Raw genomic sequence first — 21,809 nt, 5'->3', positions numbered from 1 at the left:
TGGAGGAGCAGCGGTTTTGATGTAATTAAAGATCCTATTTGGTTAAAAGCAGGATGAGCCCCCAGAGGTCAGGGGGAAGAGCGATGCTATCAGACGATTACCACTTCCTCCTTCCTGTTTGCTTCCTCTCGGCCATACAGCTGTGCTCCGATGCCATGCAGAGAGGCCTGCTCTCAGAGATAGCAGAGGCTAATTTGCGAGCCCACGTCCTCTTCCTCCCTCTTCGTCCTTACATCTCATGTGGTTTGTCTTGTTCTTCCTTTAGTCTCCCTTTGAGAGGATGTCACTCTTTGCTTTTTCAATCTTTCCCACTCCCAAAGATGCCAAAGAAGTAGTGTGTGTGTGTGCGTGTGCGTGTGTGTGTGTGTGTGTTCCAGCTGGCCATATTTATAGACGACACAACAAAGATGCCCAATCAGTCACATGGAAGTTATTGGTTGATTAATTGAGAGGGGGATGGAGAGCTGGAGATGATGAGGTCAGAAGCAGCATCAGAACAGAAGCTGATAGTTTTGTGGGTTTTGGTTCGGAGAAGGACGCACTTAAAATTAAAAAATTATTAAAAAAAACCTCATGCTTTTTCCACAAGTTCTGCCTTCAAAGTCAGCTGAGGAGTTTTGATTGCACACCTTACAAGACAAAATCATCCAACATCAAACGGGAGAACCCACCTAAGCGTTGCTCTCCACGAATGTTTGCACTTCCTGTCCTAATCCTGTGGCTGACACCGACGCTTTCATCTCCCGCTCTGATCTTCAGGCCTTTAAAACAAGCAGCTCCACACCTGCTTCTCCCAGACACCTAAAAACTGCATGAAAGCCGCCGAGCGTGCCCCCACATCCCCGCTTTGTTTGAAATTCCTCCACTGCATCAATGAAAGAGCCTCTCTATACGAGGAAAGGATTCCTTCATGTCTGTGACATGAACTCAGAAGAGTTTAACTTGAGGGTGCTTTCCAGAGGTTTTACATCTATAGCTTATCTTAATACAGGATAATGCAGAGAAGTCGCACTGTGCAGTGGAGCTCTACTGCAGAGTAACCATGTGCTTGTAGTTTTTTGGTTTCAAAAGATAAATCAAAGCTTCCGAAAAGGAAAATAAAAACGTAGTGGAAAGCTGCGCTGTATTGAATTCCCGACTTGGGAATATTTACTCAGGTTTCCTTGCTGCTCTTTTAACTGTGAAATTACAAATGGATAAAGGTCAGAAAGTGACGCGGGATTGTACAATTACTCATAGAAAAAGTCTGGTTTGAAAAAAAACTATGGCAAAAAGAGGGAGACAGCATCCAAAAAATCAAGACGTTCCGATGAATTTGATTCTCTGTTTTCAGAAAAACTTACATTGGAATAAGTGAATGATTGGCCAAACTTCTAATATTACACTTTAATACTTGTGATTTAACTTAAAATGTTTTTGAAAAAAAAAAAAAAAAAAAAACAACTAAAGAAGCCATTAATGGAAACCTTTTTTTTGTGGCTTTCTAGGTTCTTCAATAAAGCTCCTCAGTCTGCGTCTTGTTGCTTGCAGTGCAAAGGAGATCCATGAGGGTTTGTTGTTCTGAAGCACGTCATCCACCCTGGGACGCAGGAACAAGTTTTACTTCTACACCACACTTTTCTGTTCCCCACTTCATATAGTGGAAAGAGAACATGTTAGAGATTTTGTCAGTATCTTGTCTGAATATATAACACACACACACACACACACACACACCTAAAGACAAATACATGAGGACATTCATACAATTGTACTAATTTGGTTCTCAGTCATTTTCTTTCTATTATGCTTTAAAAGAAAAAGATTTTCTTTTCAATGCGTTTTAAATGTTCAGCCATTTTGCTCATTTTCAGAGGAAAAGTTTAAGAGCCCCACAGAGAAAAAAAAACAAAAAAAGTGCAACGTTTTCCTCCAGAACAAAGTCTGGCATGAGACTAAGAGGCAACGTTACATTAACATCCAAATGAAAAGCCGTCTTTGCCTAAAAAAGAAAGAACCAGAACATCTTGGAAGTCTCAGGGATTGCAACAAGCAGCTCTGACACTCACCTGGCTGGAAGTTATTTCTACAAACTTCACCCACAGAAAAAGAGAAATATGACATTTCCCCCATTCAGATGTCAATTACCTAAATCTTACATTAGTTATGCTTCAGTTTGGAAATGAACATTTTGGGAAACTGACCAGTGTCAACAGCTCTGGCTGTCTTGTCTAACGCCTCCACCTAGTGGCAACATTTTGCATTTAAAGCAATGGCAGCTTTTCTCCAGGCTGGTATTAGACTAAACACAAATAAATTTGATTGAATACATTTATTTGACTCTTATTTTAAACACTGTGCACAATTTGCATAAAATGCTCTTCTCATTTGATAAAACTAATAAATATTACATAAAAGTCTCTAAAAATAAACTTGTCCCATTTCTTTCAGATCGACTGATAAAAAGCACAGAGTTGATATAAACAGTCTGTTTGCATAACAATGTGATTGGTGTGATCAATCTTGTAGCTCAACCGGTGATAATTGCATAATCAAAGGGTTTCCACCATCTCTCTCTGTCCTTGCTCTCCAGTGAGGTCATAGTTCATCAGAGTCCTGGGGTTCCCTGATAGGACTTTGTCCCAGAACACTTCATTCACTGTCCACACCTGCAGCAGCACAGAGAGGCTTCTGGTCCTTCAGACTCCTGAATCGCAGCTCACCTTACTGTCCATCGACCTTATCTGAGGGTGGGGACAAAAACGAGACATTCAACAACTTCTTCAAATTAGAAAGATGTTTGGCAATGCATTGCTACACAAAGGCTGCCTGGTTTTGTTATAATATGTTGCTAATGGAACGAAGACTAAAGATTTTACCTTTAGGGACGAACTTCAGTGAGTTGCTGAAGATTCAGAAGCGGGAAACGCCCTTGGCTGGACCGTCATTCACAAATTCATGTCCCAGTCCGTTTCCGCACTTCCCACACTTCACCTGGGAAAACGTTACACTAATTAGTCAAAACAACGTGTAAGTATTGTCTTTGTTTTATAAGGAGAAATCGTTGTTTTTGCAGTATTCTGCTAATAATCTGAAAGCTTGAAGGCACCTTATAAGCCCCAGGCCTCTCCTTAAATTTGGATACACTGTTTTCATGAATGGTCTCCGTGAAGGCCGGCCAAGGGGACGAGTGCTCGAACTTGGAGCGACTGGAGAACAGCTCATGGTCACATTTAGAGCAAACGTAAATCCCTGAGAGAAAAAGGAGAAGGGATCTTAGAAAAGTTGTGGTTTCAATCCATTACAAATGTATTCACACGCCAAGAACTTTTTTTTTAAAACTCAAGTTTCTTGTCATTTTTGGTACTCTGTGTGACAGACGAACACAAAATAATGCAAATCTGACAAGAACGAAGCTGTTGAAAAAAGAAAGTTACGAGAAGTTTGTTGTTTGAAATAGAACCTGTGAAACCTGAGTGCAGTATTCAAGCTATAAAAAGTTATTTTGGCTGCATGATGCTGTGGGGAGCAAAATACAAGGCATTATTTAAAAAAAAAGTGTATTAGAGTAAAAAAAAATTAATTGCTTTGATCAAGTAATTTCAACTTTTATTTATTCACAAATAACACACACTTAGTACAAAGCATGCTTTAAAGGCTTATTTTACTTTTCCACCATGGAACAGGAATGCTGGATGAAATACTTAGAAACGAAAACAAGAAATGCTTTTAAAAGAGTCTTGTTCAATTATTTTATCATATACAGTGTTGCAATTATTTCTGAATCAATATACTAATGCAATGTTAAGTGTGAGCAACTGTTTTTGTAATAAATGGGTTGTTTTACAATGTAGATCCCTGGAAGAGTAGCCATCATCACGGTAATGGCTAATGGGCATCCAAATAAACAAACAAAAAGAAATGCGTATTTAGAAAAATGGCCAACTCAAGGCCTGATCTAAATCCAACTGAGAACCATTAGCAGATTTGATGTGGTTGTGACTGTATTATTTAGAATAGCATAAAGCTTCTAGTATCTCACACCTGAGCATGTGAGTTCTGTTCATATGTAGTTTTTTTCTAAGTATTTAGAGCTTTAATGCCTAGATATTTCCTTATCTTGCTTGCACTCAAACGAGATACACATATCTGCTAAAAATAGCTAAGGCCGGTTTGGTCACATATAGTCATGAAAATAGATGGGTGTAGTTTTGCAGTTAGATAAAGACAGAGCCCTGTCTGTCTGCTGGGACAGTGATTGATTTCCTGACATATTCTAAAATGAAATGGGGATCAGAATGGTAATAAATGAGGAAAAAAAGAGGTTACAACAGAAAGTCTTCAGAAAATAATGCACAAGCGGATTAGATTATACGTGAGATTTAAACTTTATTATGACTATATATTTTTTTATTGTTATTTTCTCCTTTTTAACCAGGTAAAACCTCATTAAGATCCATTCAACGAGAAAATTATGTAACCCGTAGTAATAATTATCTTGTTTTGTAAGATTTGTGTAAGAGTTGCGTCATAGTGCAACCAAAAGACGGATTAGAAAACTAGAAAATTAGAAAAATTACAAAATTAGAAAATAGAAAATGCTTTTCTGCAAGCATAATACCAACTCATCCACTATGTTTCGGTCCAAGGCGCATTTAAATTTCATTTACTGGACACACTTTAAAAGTTACATAGCGCGTGAAGCAAGCAATAACACAACGGGCAGACAAACAGCTTACGTTGGCCAGAAAGCGTAAAAACGTCATAAGAAGTAAGTGTAGAGAAGAAGATACCTGGTTTAAAGTGGTCTTTAAAGGCCTCTCCGCCGAAAAACGAGCAAAACGACATCGCTGTCGGTGAACTTAATCCCTTGCTCTGCCGCACTGAGACAAAACGCAACGAGATTGCGCAACTTCCGGTAACTTCCGGCTCGGTTCGAATTTCAAACTAAAACGTTGCCAAAAAGTTTTGGCCACACGCGGATTTTATTAGGTAGCTTTCCGAATGTTTATTGTCGACACAGAAAACAATTATCATGATTGACTTTTCTTGGACATCATCACTGCAAGAAAACATGCAAAAATAAATTACTGCGCAGTGTGTGAATAGTTTTTGTCATTCCAGTTTTTTTGTATTAAAAAAAGCTGTGCACATAAAGCATAGACAAAACTGATACTTGTTTAATTACAATTTTCAATCTGAAACAAGCTTCTCAGTTGAATAAAAATAACTACACATAAATTTGCCTGTGGTGTGAATATTTGTATGGATTCAAAGATCAGAGACGTTGACTACAATATTACTAAGTGCTTTAAAGTGGCCACCTGGAATACAATAAACATGTTTTGTTCGTTAATTTATACATAATCGGCATTAAGTGTCAATAGAAAAGCGTTACCTCCTCCCACAGCCACGAGGCTGAAGTGCACTTGGAACAAATCCTAAAATAATAATCATTAACACCATTTTTATGCAGTCTTGTTTAAATATTAGGCTTGAGGTCCTTGGTGCAGCCTGGTGGTCATTTAAAGGCACAGGAAAATGTCTGACTGCAGTGGTCTGTGTTAGCAGCGATTTTGTGCTGCCTGGCCAGAATTTTCCAGGTCGTGCACTTACATAAATCTGCGTACAGGACTGCGGTGTTGGAGTTAAACTCACTCCGTGTTTTGACGCTGCTGAGGCAGCAGGGTGGAGGAGGGGGAGGAGAAGGAGGAGGAGGAGGGAAAAAGAGGAGGAGGAGGAGTTGCCACCGCCGCGGCTCGCATCTAATCTGGATTAAAGAGTCCTCTCTGCGGTCAGGATTCCCTGTAATGGTTTTATGATGAACCGAACTGGCCTGACGCTTCATGGAGTCAGCAGCGACGCTTAAACAGCGGCGGGTTGAATGATTGAATGATTTTAATTAAGTTTGAGTGAATTTTCGAGACGAGGAGGACCTCCATAGGGCAGTAAAGTTGCTGGTGCACAGATGGATGGATACCGACGCGTAGCAGCAGCAGCAGCAGCAACACACACTGCGCTCTGCAGCAGCAGGCGGGCTGAACACTGCAGACCCACGCTTCATGCACGCTTCTGCATTTAGCTATGAGAGCATCGTTACCGAATAAACAACGCCATCTTCTTAAGCATGTCACAATCAGGTGAGTAGGTCCTACTGCTGTTATTGACGAGTGCAAATAATCTGACATTTGCATTGCAGATGGCGGTTTTTCCAAAAGTAGTAGAATTGTGGAGTCAGAAAACATCTCCAATAGCTGATCATTTATTTGTCTTCAAATAAGACTTTTTCTTGATGAAAGTCATACAGTACGAATCGATTCTCAGTTATTAAAGTTTTTTTTTAATTTTTTATAATTACCAAAATGCCTGTGGGAGACATTAGAGGTAGATTCCACTCTGATAGCATTGGGATAAATGTTCTGCCTATTTTTAGTCTGCAATCATTGTGTCATCCCAGAGGCATAATCTCCCATTTCTCATTTCTGCTATGCAAAAACTAATCTTTCATTTTATTTTATTTATTGCATTTTATCCCATTGCAACTCCTAATCCAGGATAGACAGAGTGACACGCTCCTAAATTCACAATGCTGACTTTAGGGTCAGGTCAGTGTGGGATTTTCCGATGGTTTCATGGAGATTTTACCTTATTCGTCTCTGCTTGTATTTACAAATAAGAAGTGAATTAGGCAGATTGGGGGGCGGGGGGGGGGTGTAAAAAATGTGGCTTGTGTTGTGCCACCGATAGCCGTTAATCAGTTTTGTTTATGACTCAGTATTACGTTAAAATTGATTATCAGATACCAATCATTCATACCTTCAGCAACTAGTTTTCATTCTGCATCCTGGATTTCTGCTGCCCATACACCTGATGTGTGTGTGTGTGTGTGTGTGTGTGTGTGTGTGTGTGTGTGGTGTGTGTGTGTGTGTGTGTGTGTGCGCGCGCGTGCGCGCGTGCGTGCGTGCGTGCATGCGTGTGTGCGTAGGTAAACATCTGATTTCTGATAAACATCTGTTTCTCTGATAAAGAAAAGACAGTTAGACTTTATGAAAGACTTTCAAAATTCAGAGATTACACAGTAATTGTCCATTTGGAAGAACCATCTAAGTTCAAGCTTTATTTCTTGGCTAATGTCTTGAGTTGTTATTTTGGTATTTTTCACATAATGTCCATTACTCATGATAATTATGGTCTGTTTTTAGAGTGCACATGTTCTTCCTGCAGAAAAACATCCACAAAACATGATTCTGCTCCTCCTGTACATCACAGTTGGTATGGTGTCCCCGGACCTTGAAACTTTCTATTTTTCCCCATATTCATTGTGACCAAACGCTTGAATTGTGGTTTCATCAGACAAGATGAAATATCTCCATTGTCCCATGAGCGCATTTCCTTTCAATCCATGCCAGTGGTGTGTTTAATCTTTTATACCATTACTTTTGTATAACTTGGCACTTGTAGATATCTGGAAATTGAACTTAAAAAAGATCCAGAATTGTAGAAGTCTTACAATTCACCCATAGTTGTGTCTCCAGTTAACTCAAACATTGGGAATTAACCTGAAGCTCACAAGGCCATGATATTGTCATGTGGCCTTTCCCAAATCATTTAAAGTCGTAATAATTTTACTGTTTGTAAGCCTGTTAATGTAAAGAACTTGTTTTTATTCTAGCATTTAGCAATCAGAAATAATTTAGCTAATCCTAACTAAATCTATCTAAAACAGTAAATGCTTAGTCAGATTTAATTTGGCACAATGTCATGGGTCTCTTCCACAGTTAGCTGAATAGTCTGGGAACTGCTCTCTAAAACAAATAAAATGATGTCAATCATAAAAAATTGCTTTACTATTGATGTTCAGGTAGGAGTATTTTATTTTCTCCTCTTATTTGAACTGAGAATATTTCAGAGTCCTCCCTGGGAAGCTGCCAGGCCTCTGCTGACTCCACTCAGCAGCAAAGATATTTAAGGTTTTGCTCCTTATGTCAGCAGGAACGTTTCCCAAATTGACTCCTGAGTCAAAATTGATTAACCTGACGCAGGGTCGTCTGCAGCAGCAGCAGCTTAACCATATGCAGAGCGGCACTTCTGGTTAATTAGATTGAAAACGAAAAAGTCCAGGGGGTTTGTGTTCAAATTGATGTCCTGATGATGTTCATGAAGTGGAGGCCTATTGTAGAACCGTACAGTAAGCTGCACAAGTTGCTAATGAATTCCTACTATGATGTATAGGAGCAATATTTTTTTTTTCTTTTTTTGCAAAACAATTTAATGTGGTGGATTATCTAAAATCTTTACACTTAGATTTAAAAAAATTGCACAAATGTAATATTTGAATGCACATGAGAAAATAATATTTGCACCATGAGAATCTGTTGATAGAACAAATGAATGATAAAACTCACTTTAATAACATAATTTTTGGTCAGTCTTTTATTAAAAGCTCTTAAGTGCAAAAATATTGACGTTCACAGTTAATCCACTCTTAGGCTGGATCTTATGACATTGTGTACTCTGTCCAGTCTCCCTGACATAATGCATGGCTGTGGCTGTTCACTGTAAACAAACTTTTAAAAGGCTTGCTATAGATCAGCATGCTCTCAAGGGCTTGGTCTAATTGCTGTGCTTTCAAAGCTTTAATGGGCCACAGTTGCTAAAAGCCAGACTTTTTTGTTCTTTGTGTTTGCAACAAAGTAAAGTTTTGGCTCAGCTTTGACATAAGTGGTAATTTTTAATTGGCTCTGTAAATACAAGTCCATCTCACCAAATTAAAATATGATCAAAAGGTTTCTTTTTTTCTATTATTTAAATTAGAAAAAAATGAACAAGAAGACATTTCAAAAATGTCTTCTTGTTCATTTTAAAAAACATTCTTATGATGATGATCTGAGACATAGTGTGAGAGTGGAGCCCCCTACTGACCATGAGGCTATGAGCAATAGTATGGCTTGCTTATGTCTTGGTTTGGGGCTTATCAATCTATATATATCTTGTTTTACCTGAACGTGACTTTTTGAGTTTAAAGAAACGATGCATGGTGAGGTTCCAAAATGACCAACAGACTAATGTTATTACAAAAAACAAAAAAGTTCTGAGATAAACACTTTGGGAGAACTCAAGGGCTCACAAGGGCCTCTGCTGATCTGGAGGCATTTAAAAAGTGGCTTATTCCACTTTGGCCATCTCTGGTTCCCTGAATGCCTGCAGAGGGATAGCTTAAAATGAAGGAAAGCTACAGAGAGGATTGGAAACAAGGGCAGTGCAACTAAAAGGGAAATTAAAGTGTAAAGTGGATGTCTTGCTGCTGATACATTAGCCACAGTTTAACATCTTGTCCCTGTTTCACTCCATTTCCAAGGTACGCCTGGATAAACTGCAGCTAGACCTACAGTTTCACGTTCATGACATTAACTCCTGGTTTCTATTCATCATGGAGGAGAGCAAGCTTATCTTCAGCTTGGACCACCTTGATGAAGGTCCTTCTGTTGTCTTTTCCAAAGACAAACCGCAAACCCTGGACTGCCAGCATGACCTCAGTCTAAGGATGAATCTAGACCTGAACCAAAGCCACCGCCTCCAGCCTCTCTACCTGCCGCACTCACCTTCATCTCCAGGCTCTTTAACAGATTTAACATCATCCTCAGCAGACCTCCTCATCTCGACTGGCTTGGTCAAATCCTCCTCCACAGACCTGAAGCCAAAGGAGAGCAGCACCCTGAGAGGTAAGCCCCTCCTCAGCCTAGTCAAGTCCCTCAGTACAGAAATCTCCCGCCGGGGTGAGCCTGATAACAATCTATCAAAGTCGGACTCCAAGCTACATCTGCATCCCTGGAAGCAAGTCACTCATCCAAAGATGCCAGAATGCGGGCCTGCATCAGGGGTGTTGAGCGAAAATGAGGACTGGGCATCCTCCCTGTCTGCCGGCAGCATGTCTCCCACTGAACCCCGGGGCAGTTCCCTGATTGCTGAACTGGAGGACACCAGGAGGAGGTTTTCAGAGGCTATGCAGGATCCATTAAGCATGCTGAGTAAGATCATGGGGGATGAGAGCTCTGGAAGCCCCAAGCAGGGCAGAGCATCTGGTACAGGAGACTCGTCAGCCTCCCAGGGAAGCTGTGAAAGAGACGGGAGCAGTGAAGATTTGGACCTCAGGTGCAGAAAGAGAGCGGACAGTGAGCACAGAGCTGTGTGTGACGCTCCACTCAAAAGACTCCAGAAAGATCAACCGATGCAATCTTCAGTCTTTCCGAAACAAAACACGCAAAGCCGAGATAAGGATCTCGAAATCTGCACCTATGGGGATGTAATGGAGCTTCAGATGAGATCTGCAGGGAAGTATCCCGAAACAAACCTCCAGTCTCAAGTCTCTTTTTCAGGAACATCGTTGCCTTTTTACTGGCTCATCCCCGTAGGTCTGCTGGCTTACGGACTCTTTGTTCTCCCTCTGCCACCGTACTTCGCCGGTCTGTCCATGGGGATTGCATGTGGCTTTATATTGGGCTTAGTGGTGGTCTTCGTGTTTGCCCCCCGACATGTCCGCGGCAGAAACAAACAGGGGTCTCAAGGCAATTCCACTCCCAGGAACATAGATCTGCTGGATGGAAAGTCCATGGACACAGAAATCATTGAGGTAATTCCTGAGAAACTACTTCTTTTTTGGAATTAGTAATGTTGTTTTGTGTTTATAAATACAAGTTAGACTCTTTAAGACCCAAACTTTTAATCTTGGTCAGTTAAGAGAAGAGGGCCGAGGATTTAGGGAAGTTTTGTAAAGAGGAGTGGTCAGAGATTCCTCTCCAGTGGTGCTGGAGGTTTAAGGTGCATTACTCCCACTTTTTTCTTTTTAGAATTAAATCCCTAAGAAAGTTTAGAAATTATTCCTTTGCTTGATCACCTTAGGAGCTTTCTCTTTGTCATATTACTTATTTGGCTACGTAAAAACAAGCCCGCAGCTGTATTATGATTTTGGCATGAGGGAAGGTCTGCGCAGCATCAGATATTTGAGATGCTGTAAAGCATAAGCAGCCCATCATAGATTATTTTTTAGGCTATTTCTGTCTAACAAACTGCCTGCAGGCTCTGCAAGTTCAGCATCTCAGAGAAGGTCATAATGAACACAGAGTTATTGAGATAAACAAAGAGACATTTCAGATACATCCACTGTGGAGTGAGATGGATGCATTCTGCCGGGTCTCATGTTTCCCCTCCTGCTGAGCTGTACTGTTACATTTTGCTCTGTCGCTGAGACTTTATCGCCAACTCACAGGTTATTTATTGCTTCCATTGCAATTTGTGATTTTAGATTTGGAGGTGTATCTTTTTTTTTTTTTTTTTCTACTTTCAGGGCTGGATGAATGAGGCACACAGCTATGATCCCGACACCTTCCACCCCTCCATAATGCACTCAGTTTATGTGACGCTGGATGGCAGCAGGCTTCACTTGGCAAACCCCCGTGCCAACATCCCCCGGTGGGCAGCTTTTGATGAGCCACTCCACGAAGCCGTGTTTCTGCACAACCGTACTTACCAGTTGGCTAACAGCAAGGTAGATGTTTGATCAAACAAATCTAACCTGTTTAGAACAGAGCACAGACCTTGACGGGGGGGGGGGGGGAAGAAGGAGAAAGCAGAGGTGACCTCTGAACTGAACTTTTCACACTGACCTGTCTGCACCCACTTTGTCACCTAACACTGAGGTGACAGACCTACAGGACCAAGTGATGATGCACTGAACAAACTTGACCTCTCTGCACTTAGCAAGCTTGCAAAGCCTTTCAGCTTAATGACAGGAGAAACATTTTGCATGCCGTCCCTTTGACATGCACATTTAAGGCTTATAAGAATGAAGATAAAATGGAAATGACTGCTATTTGTCAGTGGCTGATGCAAATGTTGTTCCTCCCAGGTGTCTCTGGTGCCTCCTGGTTTAGCTCGCAAGAGGGTTTGGAACAAGAAGTACCCCATCTCCATCACTCTGGCTGAGGGGGAGCTGGAGGTAGAGAGTCTATTGGAAGGGCAGGAGGAGGGTGAAACAGCAGAGAAACCCAGCATCCCTAGCCAACGGTCTCCTGCCACTCTGTACCTGTTTGGCCGCACAGGAAGAGAGAAAGAGGAATGGTTTCAGCACCTTCTGTCTGCTTCGAAGGCTGCGCCCCAAAGTGAATCGAACCCAGAGGAGAACACAGGTAATAAGAATGTATTTACCTGGTGAGCAACTTATCTTATTTTGATAAGGCGTTCATGCAGAAAATTGGGGTTTTATCAACCAGCTGTCATCTTCTATCTGTCGCACAGAAGCACAGACTGGCGGCGGAGAGGCTGTTAAGGAAGCCCCAGAGGAGTTTGCCGACTTGTCGATGAAAACAAGAACGCTGCTGGAGTACAGCACCTACATGATGCAGCTGATTGGCTCAGACAGAAATAGTCCCGCTCTCAGCCCCAGCTGCAGTGACAAAGGAAGCCCCTCAGCTAGCAAAAAGGTCCACAAGCTACATCTGTACTTAGCTTTAGCTCCAGTATGACTCATGTAGTCCCTTGCATAAAATCCTGAGAATTTTCAAAGTTGCTGACTGTCTTTGGGGATTTATGGGAATCAGTGGGTTTTTATTGGGATAAAAAGAAATAAATCTGGAATTTGAACTGTCAAAGTTTGCCCTTTTAAATATGGTTTGAGAAAATAATAGATATTTTAGCATTAATTTGACAAGCAGATTTCTTGCAAATACAGTTTAGTATAACAATGTTATTTTTCAATGAAATGCACATAGCACACTATTATCTGCCACTTTAACCAGCTTCCTTGTTCATGCTGAAGTTGTGACATGGTAAAATGTGAAAAGTTAAAGTCCTGGGAATTCTGTTGCAAGGCACTGTAATTGGAATTACTGACTAAACAAAGTACCAGATCCAAGCTGCTTATTTTGTCACCCGATAGAATAACTTTCTTTATATTCTCCACAGATTTCCACTGAAGATTGTGTTTCTGGGAGTGAAGCTGGAGGGGACATCGGGGCAGTCACTGAGTCGGGTGGATGCTCCACAGACAGCCAGCCTGCGTGGATAAATTCTCTGGTGGGGAGGATTTTCTGGGACTTTCTCCGAGAAAAATACTGGGCCGATCAAGTGGCTCACAAAATCCAGAAGAAACTCAGTAAGATCAAGGTGAAGCTGACTGATTTGGTGTTCCTGACAGATGTTTTATTTATTTTTTATTTTTTTTTATTTTTAGAAAATATTTGATCCATCAGGGAGTGTTCAAGGACTTGCATGTAACCGACTACATTAAAGCAAAAGTGAGACACTCGTTTATTTTTATCACATCGGCAGTGGGCACGTTAACGGTTTAACAATGATAAATTGCATGTCTTTAAGTATTGCTTTGCACAAGATCATAAGACTTTACAACAGTCACACATACTCTTCAGCTCTTTGTTTACATGAGAGCGAGAGCGTTTGCTGACAATGCACTCTCCCAGGTTTCCAAGGCAGGTGGGATACTACAGAAGAGAAATGATGACGCTGCATCACTCATTACTCATTTCCTCTTCTTTTTGCCTCACACCATCCCTTATAGTCTCCTGCATGCACACACATTCATCCACACTACAGCTAACCCTTCCTGCTTATTGGTTTGAAAGGTAGATCTCTGCCTCTGTGAGGTTTTTCTCTTTGATGCCAATACTCCGTACTTACAGATGAAATTCTCCTCCTGTTTTATACAGTTGCCTTACTTCATGAATGAGTTGACCCTAGCTGATCTGGACATGGGAAGCTGCCTTCCTCAGGTCTTAACTACATCAACACCTGCACTGGATCGCAGAGGTACAGCACGCTTTATGACAGTCTTATTAGTGCCTCTGAACAAAGCCAAAACACTTTGCTAATGAAGACTGAAAGTACTAAACAGACAAGAAAAAATAAACATGGAATTTGTCAGACTGATTAATCCAAACTCGGAAAACTTTGCAAACAACAGTGTGGTGGACTGGTATTGCAGAAAGAGATGAGCTTAAGCAAGGCTGAGGATAGAGTCAGACGATACAGATAAGTAAATTAGAAAGAAAGAACAGCCACAACATAGTGATCTAGAAACCAAAGAAAGGCAAACTAAGGACATCTCCAATGTTAATTTGACATCATACATAATCCTGTCCTCTTTCAACAGTCCCAATGTATGTATGTAAGTTGAAATTGGCCCTAGGAGTTGGTGCATCAGTGCATCATTGTTCATCCCATGTGCCTTTTTGCTGCCTGTGATGGACTAGCGACCTGACCTGACCGTGGTGTACCCCGACTCTCGCTGAAAGAATAATTCAAAATATCTTCTTAGTACCACTAATGGCACCTGTACCCCAGTTTGGGAAATATGGTAATAGATTTTTCCTAAATTTAAAATGATCAAGCTGAACATGAAAATTCCAATTACTCTTAAAAGTAAACCTAACCTAAGTATCCCATTATATTTTTTTATTTCTATCTAGCAAGCAAAACAAGTGTACTCAGATGGTTCAGGTCATAATCTTGTTTGTTGTGTAACAAATAGGATCGCACCCTCTCATTGTCTCACTTAGTGAAGTGATTAGCAATCCTCTTAATCTAGCATTTCCATCCATGACATGTCAAAGCTGGGCCCTACTGATCTCGCATCACTCCGGCCAGATTAGCTTTTGGCTCATGCTCCAAGACAACCTCATGGCTTAGATCAGAGTCCATTAAGAACACTGTTTGTCCGTATCCCCGCTACTTATCTTCCTCCTCCCATTTGACCTCCAGGTTTGTGGCTGGACCTGGAGTTAGTGTACACAGGCTGCCTTCAGATGACCCTGGAGACTAAGATGAACCTGTGTAAGCTGGGCAAAGAGGGAGAGGCCGAAGCTCACAACATTCCTGAGAACCTGCAAATGGGGTGAGGCCCCCTAGGGAACTTTACATGAATATGCTGGGGTTTAATGAAGAAAAAAGTTCAGAGCTCGAGGTTCACAGCAACGTATGCAACTGTGTTTTTTTTTTTTTTTTTTTTTTTTTTAGCTCTAAGCCCAGGCTGTGTATACTAGCAGATAGCGACGAAGAGTCCTCCAGTGCTGGGTCTTCTGACGAAGAGGAAATACCCCCATTTGATCCACAGAGTTCACAGGGTGATAAGAACACTCCTGCAGGAGCTGATGGGTGAATTTTTGCCACGAACATAATTAAATCACAGAAGCACGACATATCAGCTGTGCAAAGCTACTGATTTACTCGCCAACTTTGCAGTTTTTCGTCTTTGCAGGCACGCAGGTGGTAGTACAGGCAGGAAAATCCTGAGATTCGTGGATAAAATAGCAAAATCCAAATACTTCCAAAAAGCCACCGAAAATGAGTACATCAAGAAGAAAATAGCCGAGGTCTCCAACATGCCCCTGATGCTCAGTGTCGAGGTCCAGGAGCTTTCTGGAACACTCACCATCAACATACCTCCTCCTCCGACTGATAGGATCTGGTACTTACCTTTACCGTCCGGATCGTAATTTCTTTTTAAGATTTTCATATTTACAAGAAACTGCATGTATGTTTTCATCTTCCGTCGTGTTCCTCACTAACTCTTGTTTGGTTTCAGGTATAGTTTCCGAGGCCCTCCCAGGTTAGACCTCCATGTGCGGCCCATGCTTGGAGAGAGGGAGGTCACCTTCACTCACGTGACAGAGTGGATCGAGAAAAAACTCCAGTGCGAGTTCCAGGTCGGTCCGTCAATTCACCGTCTGTGTCGCCTTCATGTGATTTAAAAATCCCTGTATTGATTGGTAAATGTGTTTACTCTCTGTATCTGAACAGAAAATATTCGTCATGCCCAACATGGATGATTTATATCTGCCCCTGATGACATCTGGCCTGGAAAACCCACCTGCATCCAGCCATTCCTCTGTGATTTCAACTTCCCACCAGTCTTCCATGGAGTCTCAGGAATACATGTCAGAATAGCGCCACCCTGTGGCTGCAGAGCATATGTGATGTTGAAGAAAACTAGATGTTGTGCATCTGTTGTGATGACGCTTTGAGAGTGCAGCAGGTTGATGGTCATCCTAAATGACCTTGTAATTAGTGAAGGAAAAATGCTTCCTGCTGAACTCAAACTGTGACCTTGGGACCACCAGAACTGTGGGGACCAGGATAAGCGCCCCCTTCAGGGAGTTTACTCAATTGCATTTATTAACTAACAAATTTCTTCTTTTTTTTAAGTAGTGCAAAACTGATCAGCTGAAACTGCACAACACAAAAAGACTTTCATCATTCCATCCATCCATCATGCATGATATTATTTTATGTTCTTTTCAAATTAAAAATGATTTAAAATTTCTAAATTTGTCATTTTTTCAAGTTTTATGTACAGACCTTGTTCATAATAGAAAAACATGCATCTATTCCTGGTAAGATTCTGAGAAAGACAAACTCAAAAAAACAAAAACACGTTGTGAATTAGTAAAACATATTTATTGTTCTGCAAGTAGATTATCAGAAGCCATTCTTTCAGGCCTCCTCTGACAGAGGTTGCGGCATTGTCTTTAGAGGATCTTTTTTCAGTGGCCCCTATGAACAGAGGAGAGGTTAAATTAAAAAAAAAAAAAAAAAAAACTTCTGCTCCTTAAATTGCAAATTCATGATGTGATAAACTTGCTTCTTGCTTTGTACTTATTAAAATTAAGCTTTAACACACTCACCATGAAAGCTCTCCTCTCTTGGGCCGTTTGGAAGCGCCCATGTCCGAATTTGGAAGTGGTGTCGATGAATTTGAGCTCAATGGACTCCTTGGCCCTGCGTGACGTGAGCGTGAGCAAGGACTGCAGGAAGACACGCATACTTAGTTGAATTTCAACTTTAACTTCAGTGTTTAAGTAGCTCAAATAAGAAAGGTCTAACATCATACCTGAACGATACGTTTTATGCAAAACGTATCGTCTCCCTACCTTTCTGAGTGTGAGGACACGTTTTTTAGCACCAACAACGCAGCCTTTCACCATGACAAAATCATTATTTACTTCACCATAGCGAGGAAAACCCCCCTATGGAGAGAAAATACAGAAAACTGAGCTGACTCCTGAATTGATTTTAAAGATTTTTGCTCATCTTTACAAGGGTGCCAATAAATTTGGAGAGTGCTGTGAATATGAGTGTTATCACAAGCAGTGACATGAGTTCAGATGGTACCATTGGAGTGATGGTTTTCTGGCTGAGGTCGTAGCCGGTGGAGGCATTGTTTCGCACCACCTTTCCGTCCTGGATGTGAACGCCTCTGCCGATACGAAATATCTGAGGACACATTAGGAAGCCTCAGAGGTGAAGGCAGTTATCATCATATTGAACTAGTCATTTATTTATAGTTTTGAGAAAATCAGGTTAACCTTCTTGTTGATCTCAGTGCGGTGCTGATAGCCTTTCTGACCGGCCCGAGCTATAGTGAAGGCCACACGTGCAGGATGCCAGGCACCGATGCAGGCCACCTTTCTCAGCCCCTTGTGGGTCTTTCTGGGAAGCTTCTTCGTGTGCCAGCGACTTGTAACTCCTTAATGTAGGAAGCACAGATCCAATCTGTCTTGTCATGCGTATTATGGACGGTCCTGTTACTGCAACAAGCTACAGCACAGATCCTACCTTTGAAGCCATGACCTTTGGTGACTCCAATGACATCAATCATCTCATCCTGGTAAAACACTGCGGATATGGGCACGGCTTTCTCCAAGTGCTCCTTGGCCCAGTCCACTTTATCTGCGACTCTGCCTCCATTCAGCTGCACCTCCATGATGTGAGCCTTCTTCTGCCTTATGGGCAGCAGTCGCATCTAGAAACAAGACAAAAGAACAAGTAAATCAAACCCTGAAGTCTCGGGCAATTGTGTTGCCGTTAAGTGGGGGATGAAAGACGTCTGGCTTTCAACCAGCTACAATTAGAATTATTAGAAGTCATATTTAAAAATGACTTCTAATAATAAAAATGACTCATGTTGTTATCGGCTCTGTGCAGAAAAAAACAAGGATCCATAAAGCCATTTTAAGATCTGACAACTTTTGCAAGCTTTAAATAATCTGCTTTAGCTGCCAGTATTGACCCTGAAAAAATATTTTTAAACTGATATTTGAAACTGGACTCCTCAGTTCTCCTCCTCAGACTCAGTGTCGTGGCCTGAGCCAACGTGCTAGGGATTTTTACAAGCTGTTCTGTCCGTTGCCTGCTTCTTGTGAAGTGTTGTCGCTACACAGTGGCACAGGTGAATTAAGCCCACCTGAGAGTGAACAATAACCCTGATGACTGAACAATACTTCTTCATCAGATTCAAATCCTTCTCCAGCTGTTTCTTTCCGGTCTCATCCTGCCACTTCTTGCTGTACTTGGTGAAAGCCTTCTTCTTGCTCTTCGCCCTGAAACACAGACGGCCTCAGTGGAAACGGACGGCTTTTTAGCTGGTCTCTCAATTAAATATTGGCGCTGAAAGATGAACCGCTCATTGTACGCACCAGTTTTTATAAAATCTGCGTCTGCACTCGTCACTGAGGTGCTCGGCAAAGATGGTTTTCAGAGTACGCAAGCCCCGGACCGTATGAATATAACCCACAATCCCCACAACAATGACTGGAGGGGTCTCAATAATGGTAACGGCCTCAACTTCTTCTCGCTTTGATATCTCTGTAATGCAGACAAAAGTGGAAAATGGTTTTATTGTACATACACACAATTTCAGTCGAATGTTGAAATCAGCAGCATAAATCCTATAAATCTTACATTGATTTCTACATGTTAATTTAATTGATTAATTGAGACAGTACAGTATAGTATTCTTAGGTTAAAAACCCAACTTTGATTCCCCCAAATGTATTCTCCATTAATATCTCCATCTTTATCTCGTCTGACTTTAAAACATTTTCCTTAAAGGAATTTTACTTGCCCAAGTGGACAGCTGAAAAATTTGGGCAATCCAGAATGTGTTGATTCAGTGAGGACAGTAACAAGGGTCTTCCAGTGCTGCCACTTTTATTACAACCTTGAGGAGTGAATTTATTGTTTATTTTTTGAAGTTAACTTTTTCTTTTAAAGCTCAGAACCCAATAATTTTAATGGAGATTTTACTTAAATGCAAACTCTGAGCCAGTAAACCAACAAATTTAAATAAACTACAAACTCTGCCAAGATGAGTGGTCAAATTTACAACTAGATTTATGCCAGAAACATGATCAAAATGCAACTTCTCGGGGGACAAACGACTACAAATATTAATCCTGATGTATTTAGAGTTAAAACCAAAGCCATATCCCTGGGAGATTAAAATTTTAAATTATTTTTACTCAACCAAGAAGTTTCTGGAAGTAAATGTGGCAGAAATCTCTCAGATGATATTCAGCTTTCTGCATATTTCCACTGGTATTCTGACAATTTATGTGAGGAAATATTTGAGGTTGGAAGAAATGGAACAGAAGACTGAAATTAATTAGAAAGCCACAGAAAAAAAACTGTTATATTTACTAGAAATAGAAAAGAGATTAACCCTCCCGACCCCACTAAGGGACAAGGGTGTAAATAAAATGGATGGATGGATGGATGGATGGATGGATGGATGGATGGATGGATGGATGGATGGATGGATGGATGGATGGATGGATGGATGGATGGATGGATGGATGGATGGATGGATGGATGGATGGATGGATGGATGGATGGATGGAGAAAAGAGATGGTAATTATTAGCATTCAAATAACAGAGAATAGCACTTAGTAACAAAATTTTTGTGACTAGAAGCTGAACAACTTCACTGTTTTTCTAATATGCGCTTACTTAGGCCAGGGCGGTGCACCTCCCTCAGAGTGTGGGTCATGCCAGCTTTATATCCCAGGAAGGCAGTGAGGTGGATGGGGTGGCTGGGGTCGTCTTTGGGCCACGTGCGGACCCTGCCCCTGTGCTTCTTGCTGCGCCTGCGGGGCAGGAACCCCATGTGGCCGTGGCGTGGGGCGTGGAACTTGCGATGAGACTGAAAAACACCATAAGCAGCGCTGAAGAGAGGCAGGTGACCGCCTGAACATTCAATTAACATGGGTGAGATTTGCACTGAAACATTAAAACAACCTTTTCCAGTCCTAGTTTTGAACTAATCCACAAACATTCTTCACATTCTGATATTTTTAAATGAAAGTAGAGCTACCTGGGTACTACAGGTCATTTTGTAAGGACTTATTTTAGCTGTAGAAGTCCCACGTGAATTATGTGTCCCAATAAGAACTAGAAATTCACTCTTTACATAACAAGCTACTAACCTAACATAGTGTCCTCAGTGATAACGATTACAATATTTAAATAGTCTATTACTTTTAAATCCACCAGCCAAAAAACACACATGCTTCCATATTAAGGACATAATGGGATACAGCCATGAAAAACTGACGAAAATATAACCCAAATTAACCCAAAACAGTGACCCAATACTGACCATGACTTTGCAGCCGTCCAGGCAAAGGAGAGCAGGAAAAGGGAACTAGTACTGCTGCAAGTGTCACACATAAGATGATACACAGACTAAGCACTCTAATTTGGTGTTTGGCCCCGTCCAAGAGACATATTCTCTTTCAAACAAGGCGATCTTTGCCAAGCCCTGACAGGAGAAGACAGCGACAGGGAAAAGGGTAAAGCGAAAGGTCTGAGGTGGGCTGGGAGGCCCAGCAGACGGCAACCGTACAACCAATAAAGGAGAGAGGGAGGACAACGGGGGGTTCACTGCCATGAAACCAAGGTTTAATTGGACTTTATTTATCCGAGCCAGCGAATTAAAGATTTTACCTTACTCTGATGAGTCTTTACTTTCTGCTCTAATATGAGATGGACTTTGTTTGTTGCTACAACTACCTGCTGTCAGAGTGTAGACAATTCCTTGGGTACACTTGTGTACTTACTCATGTGATCATGGTACCAGCTAAAGATAGACACACTAGAAGATGCAACGTGATGCAATAATATCTGAGTCATCTGAGAGAAGACTTGAATCTGATCTGGTCAAATAGTTTAATTGCTTCCCTGTAAACACAGCTCCCTCCTAAAGTTTACTTTGAAACCGAACCTATGGCAGTCATCAGTCCTCAGGGTCTGAATTGTTGCTCAGATAGGTTTTTGTATTTTAATCAGTCCGTCTAGGAGATTTTAATTAGGAGTTCATGGGTTTTTCTTTTTTCCGGGGTATGAATTCAAACATGAAGAATGTAGTTTTTTTTTAGATCTGGTTACTGAACTTGAATATGAATCATGGTTATCTAGCCACCAGTGAGTAGGCTGGAAAGGGAGGTAAAAAGAAAACAGAATGTTGTCAGGAGAAAGCTACAAAATGAGGTCTTTCAGAGACATTTTGACTCACCAAGTCTCGAAAATAATCCATATGCTAGATGGTTCTTTGGCAAGAATGCCAGAAATAAAAAGTTTCTTCTGTCCTACCATTACAAATGTGAAACAATCGTTTGGTAAACAAAGGTGATATTCATAAGAATCAAAGAATATGCAGAAAAGTACCTCAAGTACAGTGAAGGATCTATGATGCTGTGGACTTGATCCAAAAAATCCTAGGATCCTTGTTAAAGATCATTTAAGCACGACTCTTTCAAAATCTGCACTTTTTGAATATTACTATGTTGTCATACCTTACATTTAGCTTTCTATCAAAGGTCAACAGTAGAGCAACAAATAAATAATTTGTCAAAGGAATATGAATGTGTGTGATGGTTGAAATAAAGCTGAATAAATACAATAATTAATTCTGCATAGAACTTTAACTGTAAAACTTTTTTTCTGTTATAGTCTGAGACCTGTTGAGAGAGACTAATTACTT

At 41.0% G+C, this 21,809-nt stretch overlaps 3 protein-coding genes across 3 annotated transcripts; 1 reads left to right on the top strand and 2 right to left on the bottom strand.

The window, feature by feature from the left end:
- Positions 1–2,296: 2,296 nt before the first annotated feature.
- Positions 2,297–4,925, bottom strand: LOC106914069 (methionine-R-sulfoxide reductase B1-A). Its single transcript, XM_014980628.2, has 4 exons — positions 4,773–4,925; positions 3,089–3,231; positions 2,859–2,973; positions 2,297–2,723 (listed from the first exon to the last, which is right to left on the bottom strand). Exons 1-4 carry the CDS (start codon positions 4,825–4,827, stop codon positions 2,704–2,706), a joined length of 333 nt encoding a protein of 110 aa, XP_014836114.2. The 5' UTR covers positions 4,828–4,925; the 3' UTR covers positions 2,297–2,703.
- Positions 4,926–5,681: 756 nt separating this feature from the next.
- Positions 5,682–16,316, top strand: LOC106914070 (testis-expressed protein 2-like). Its single transcript, XM_014980629.2, has 12 exons — positions 5,682–6,119; positions 9,338–10,609; positions 11,324–11,524; positions 11,885–12,164; positions 12,274–12,458; positions 12,940–13,140; positions 13,701–13,800; positions 14,752–14,884; positions 15,007–15,144; positions 15,248–15,457; positions 15,575–15,695; positions 15,790–16,316. Exons 2-12 carry the CDS (start codon positions 9,410–9,412, stop codon positions 15,934–15,936), a joined length of 2,916 nt encoding a protein of 971 aa, XP_014836115.2. The 5' UTR covers positions 5,682–6,119; positions 9,338–9,409; the 3' UTR covers positions 15,937–16,316.
- A 108-nt stretch (positions 16,317–16,424) lies between these two features.
- On the bottom strand, positions 16,425–20,593 carry LOC106914071 (large ribosomal subunit protein uL3). Its single transcript, XM_014980630.2, has 10 exons — positions 20,427–20,593; positions 19,778–19,970; positions 18,465–18,633; positions 18,233–18,368; positions 17,605–17,791; positions 17,355–17,515; positions 17,161–17,262; positions 16,920–17,015; positions 16,674–16,793; positions 16,425–16,542 (listed from the first exon to the last, which is right to left on the bottom strand). Exons 1-10 carry the CDS (start codon positions 20,427–20,429, stop codon positions 16,483–16,485), a joined length of 1,227 nt encoding a protein of 408 aa, XP_014836116.2. The 5' UTR covers positions 20,430–20,593; the 3' UTR covers positions 16,425–16,482.
- Positions 20,594–21,809: the final 1,216 nt, after the last annotated feature.

Source organism: Poecilia mexicana, unplaced genomic scaffold, assembly GCF_051168715.1.
Source record: "Poecilia mexicana isolate PSO_F unplaced genomic scaffold, ASM5116871v1 scaffold_8, whole genome shotgun sequence".
Taxonomy (NCBI): Eukaryota; Metazoa; Chordata; class Actinopteri; order Cyprinodontiformes; family Poeciliidae; genus Poecilia; species Poecilia mexicana.
Note: the sequence above shows the minus strand (reverse complement) of the source record. Positions and strands in the feature narration are given on the sequence as shown.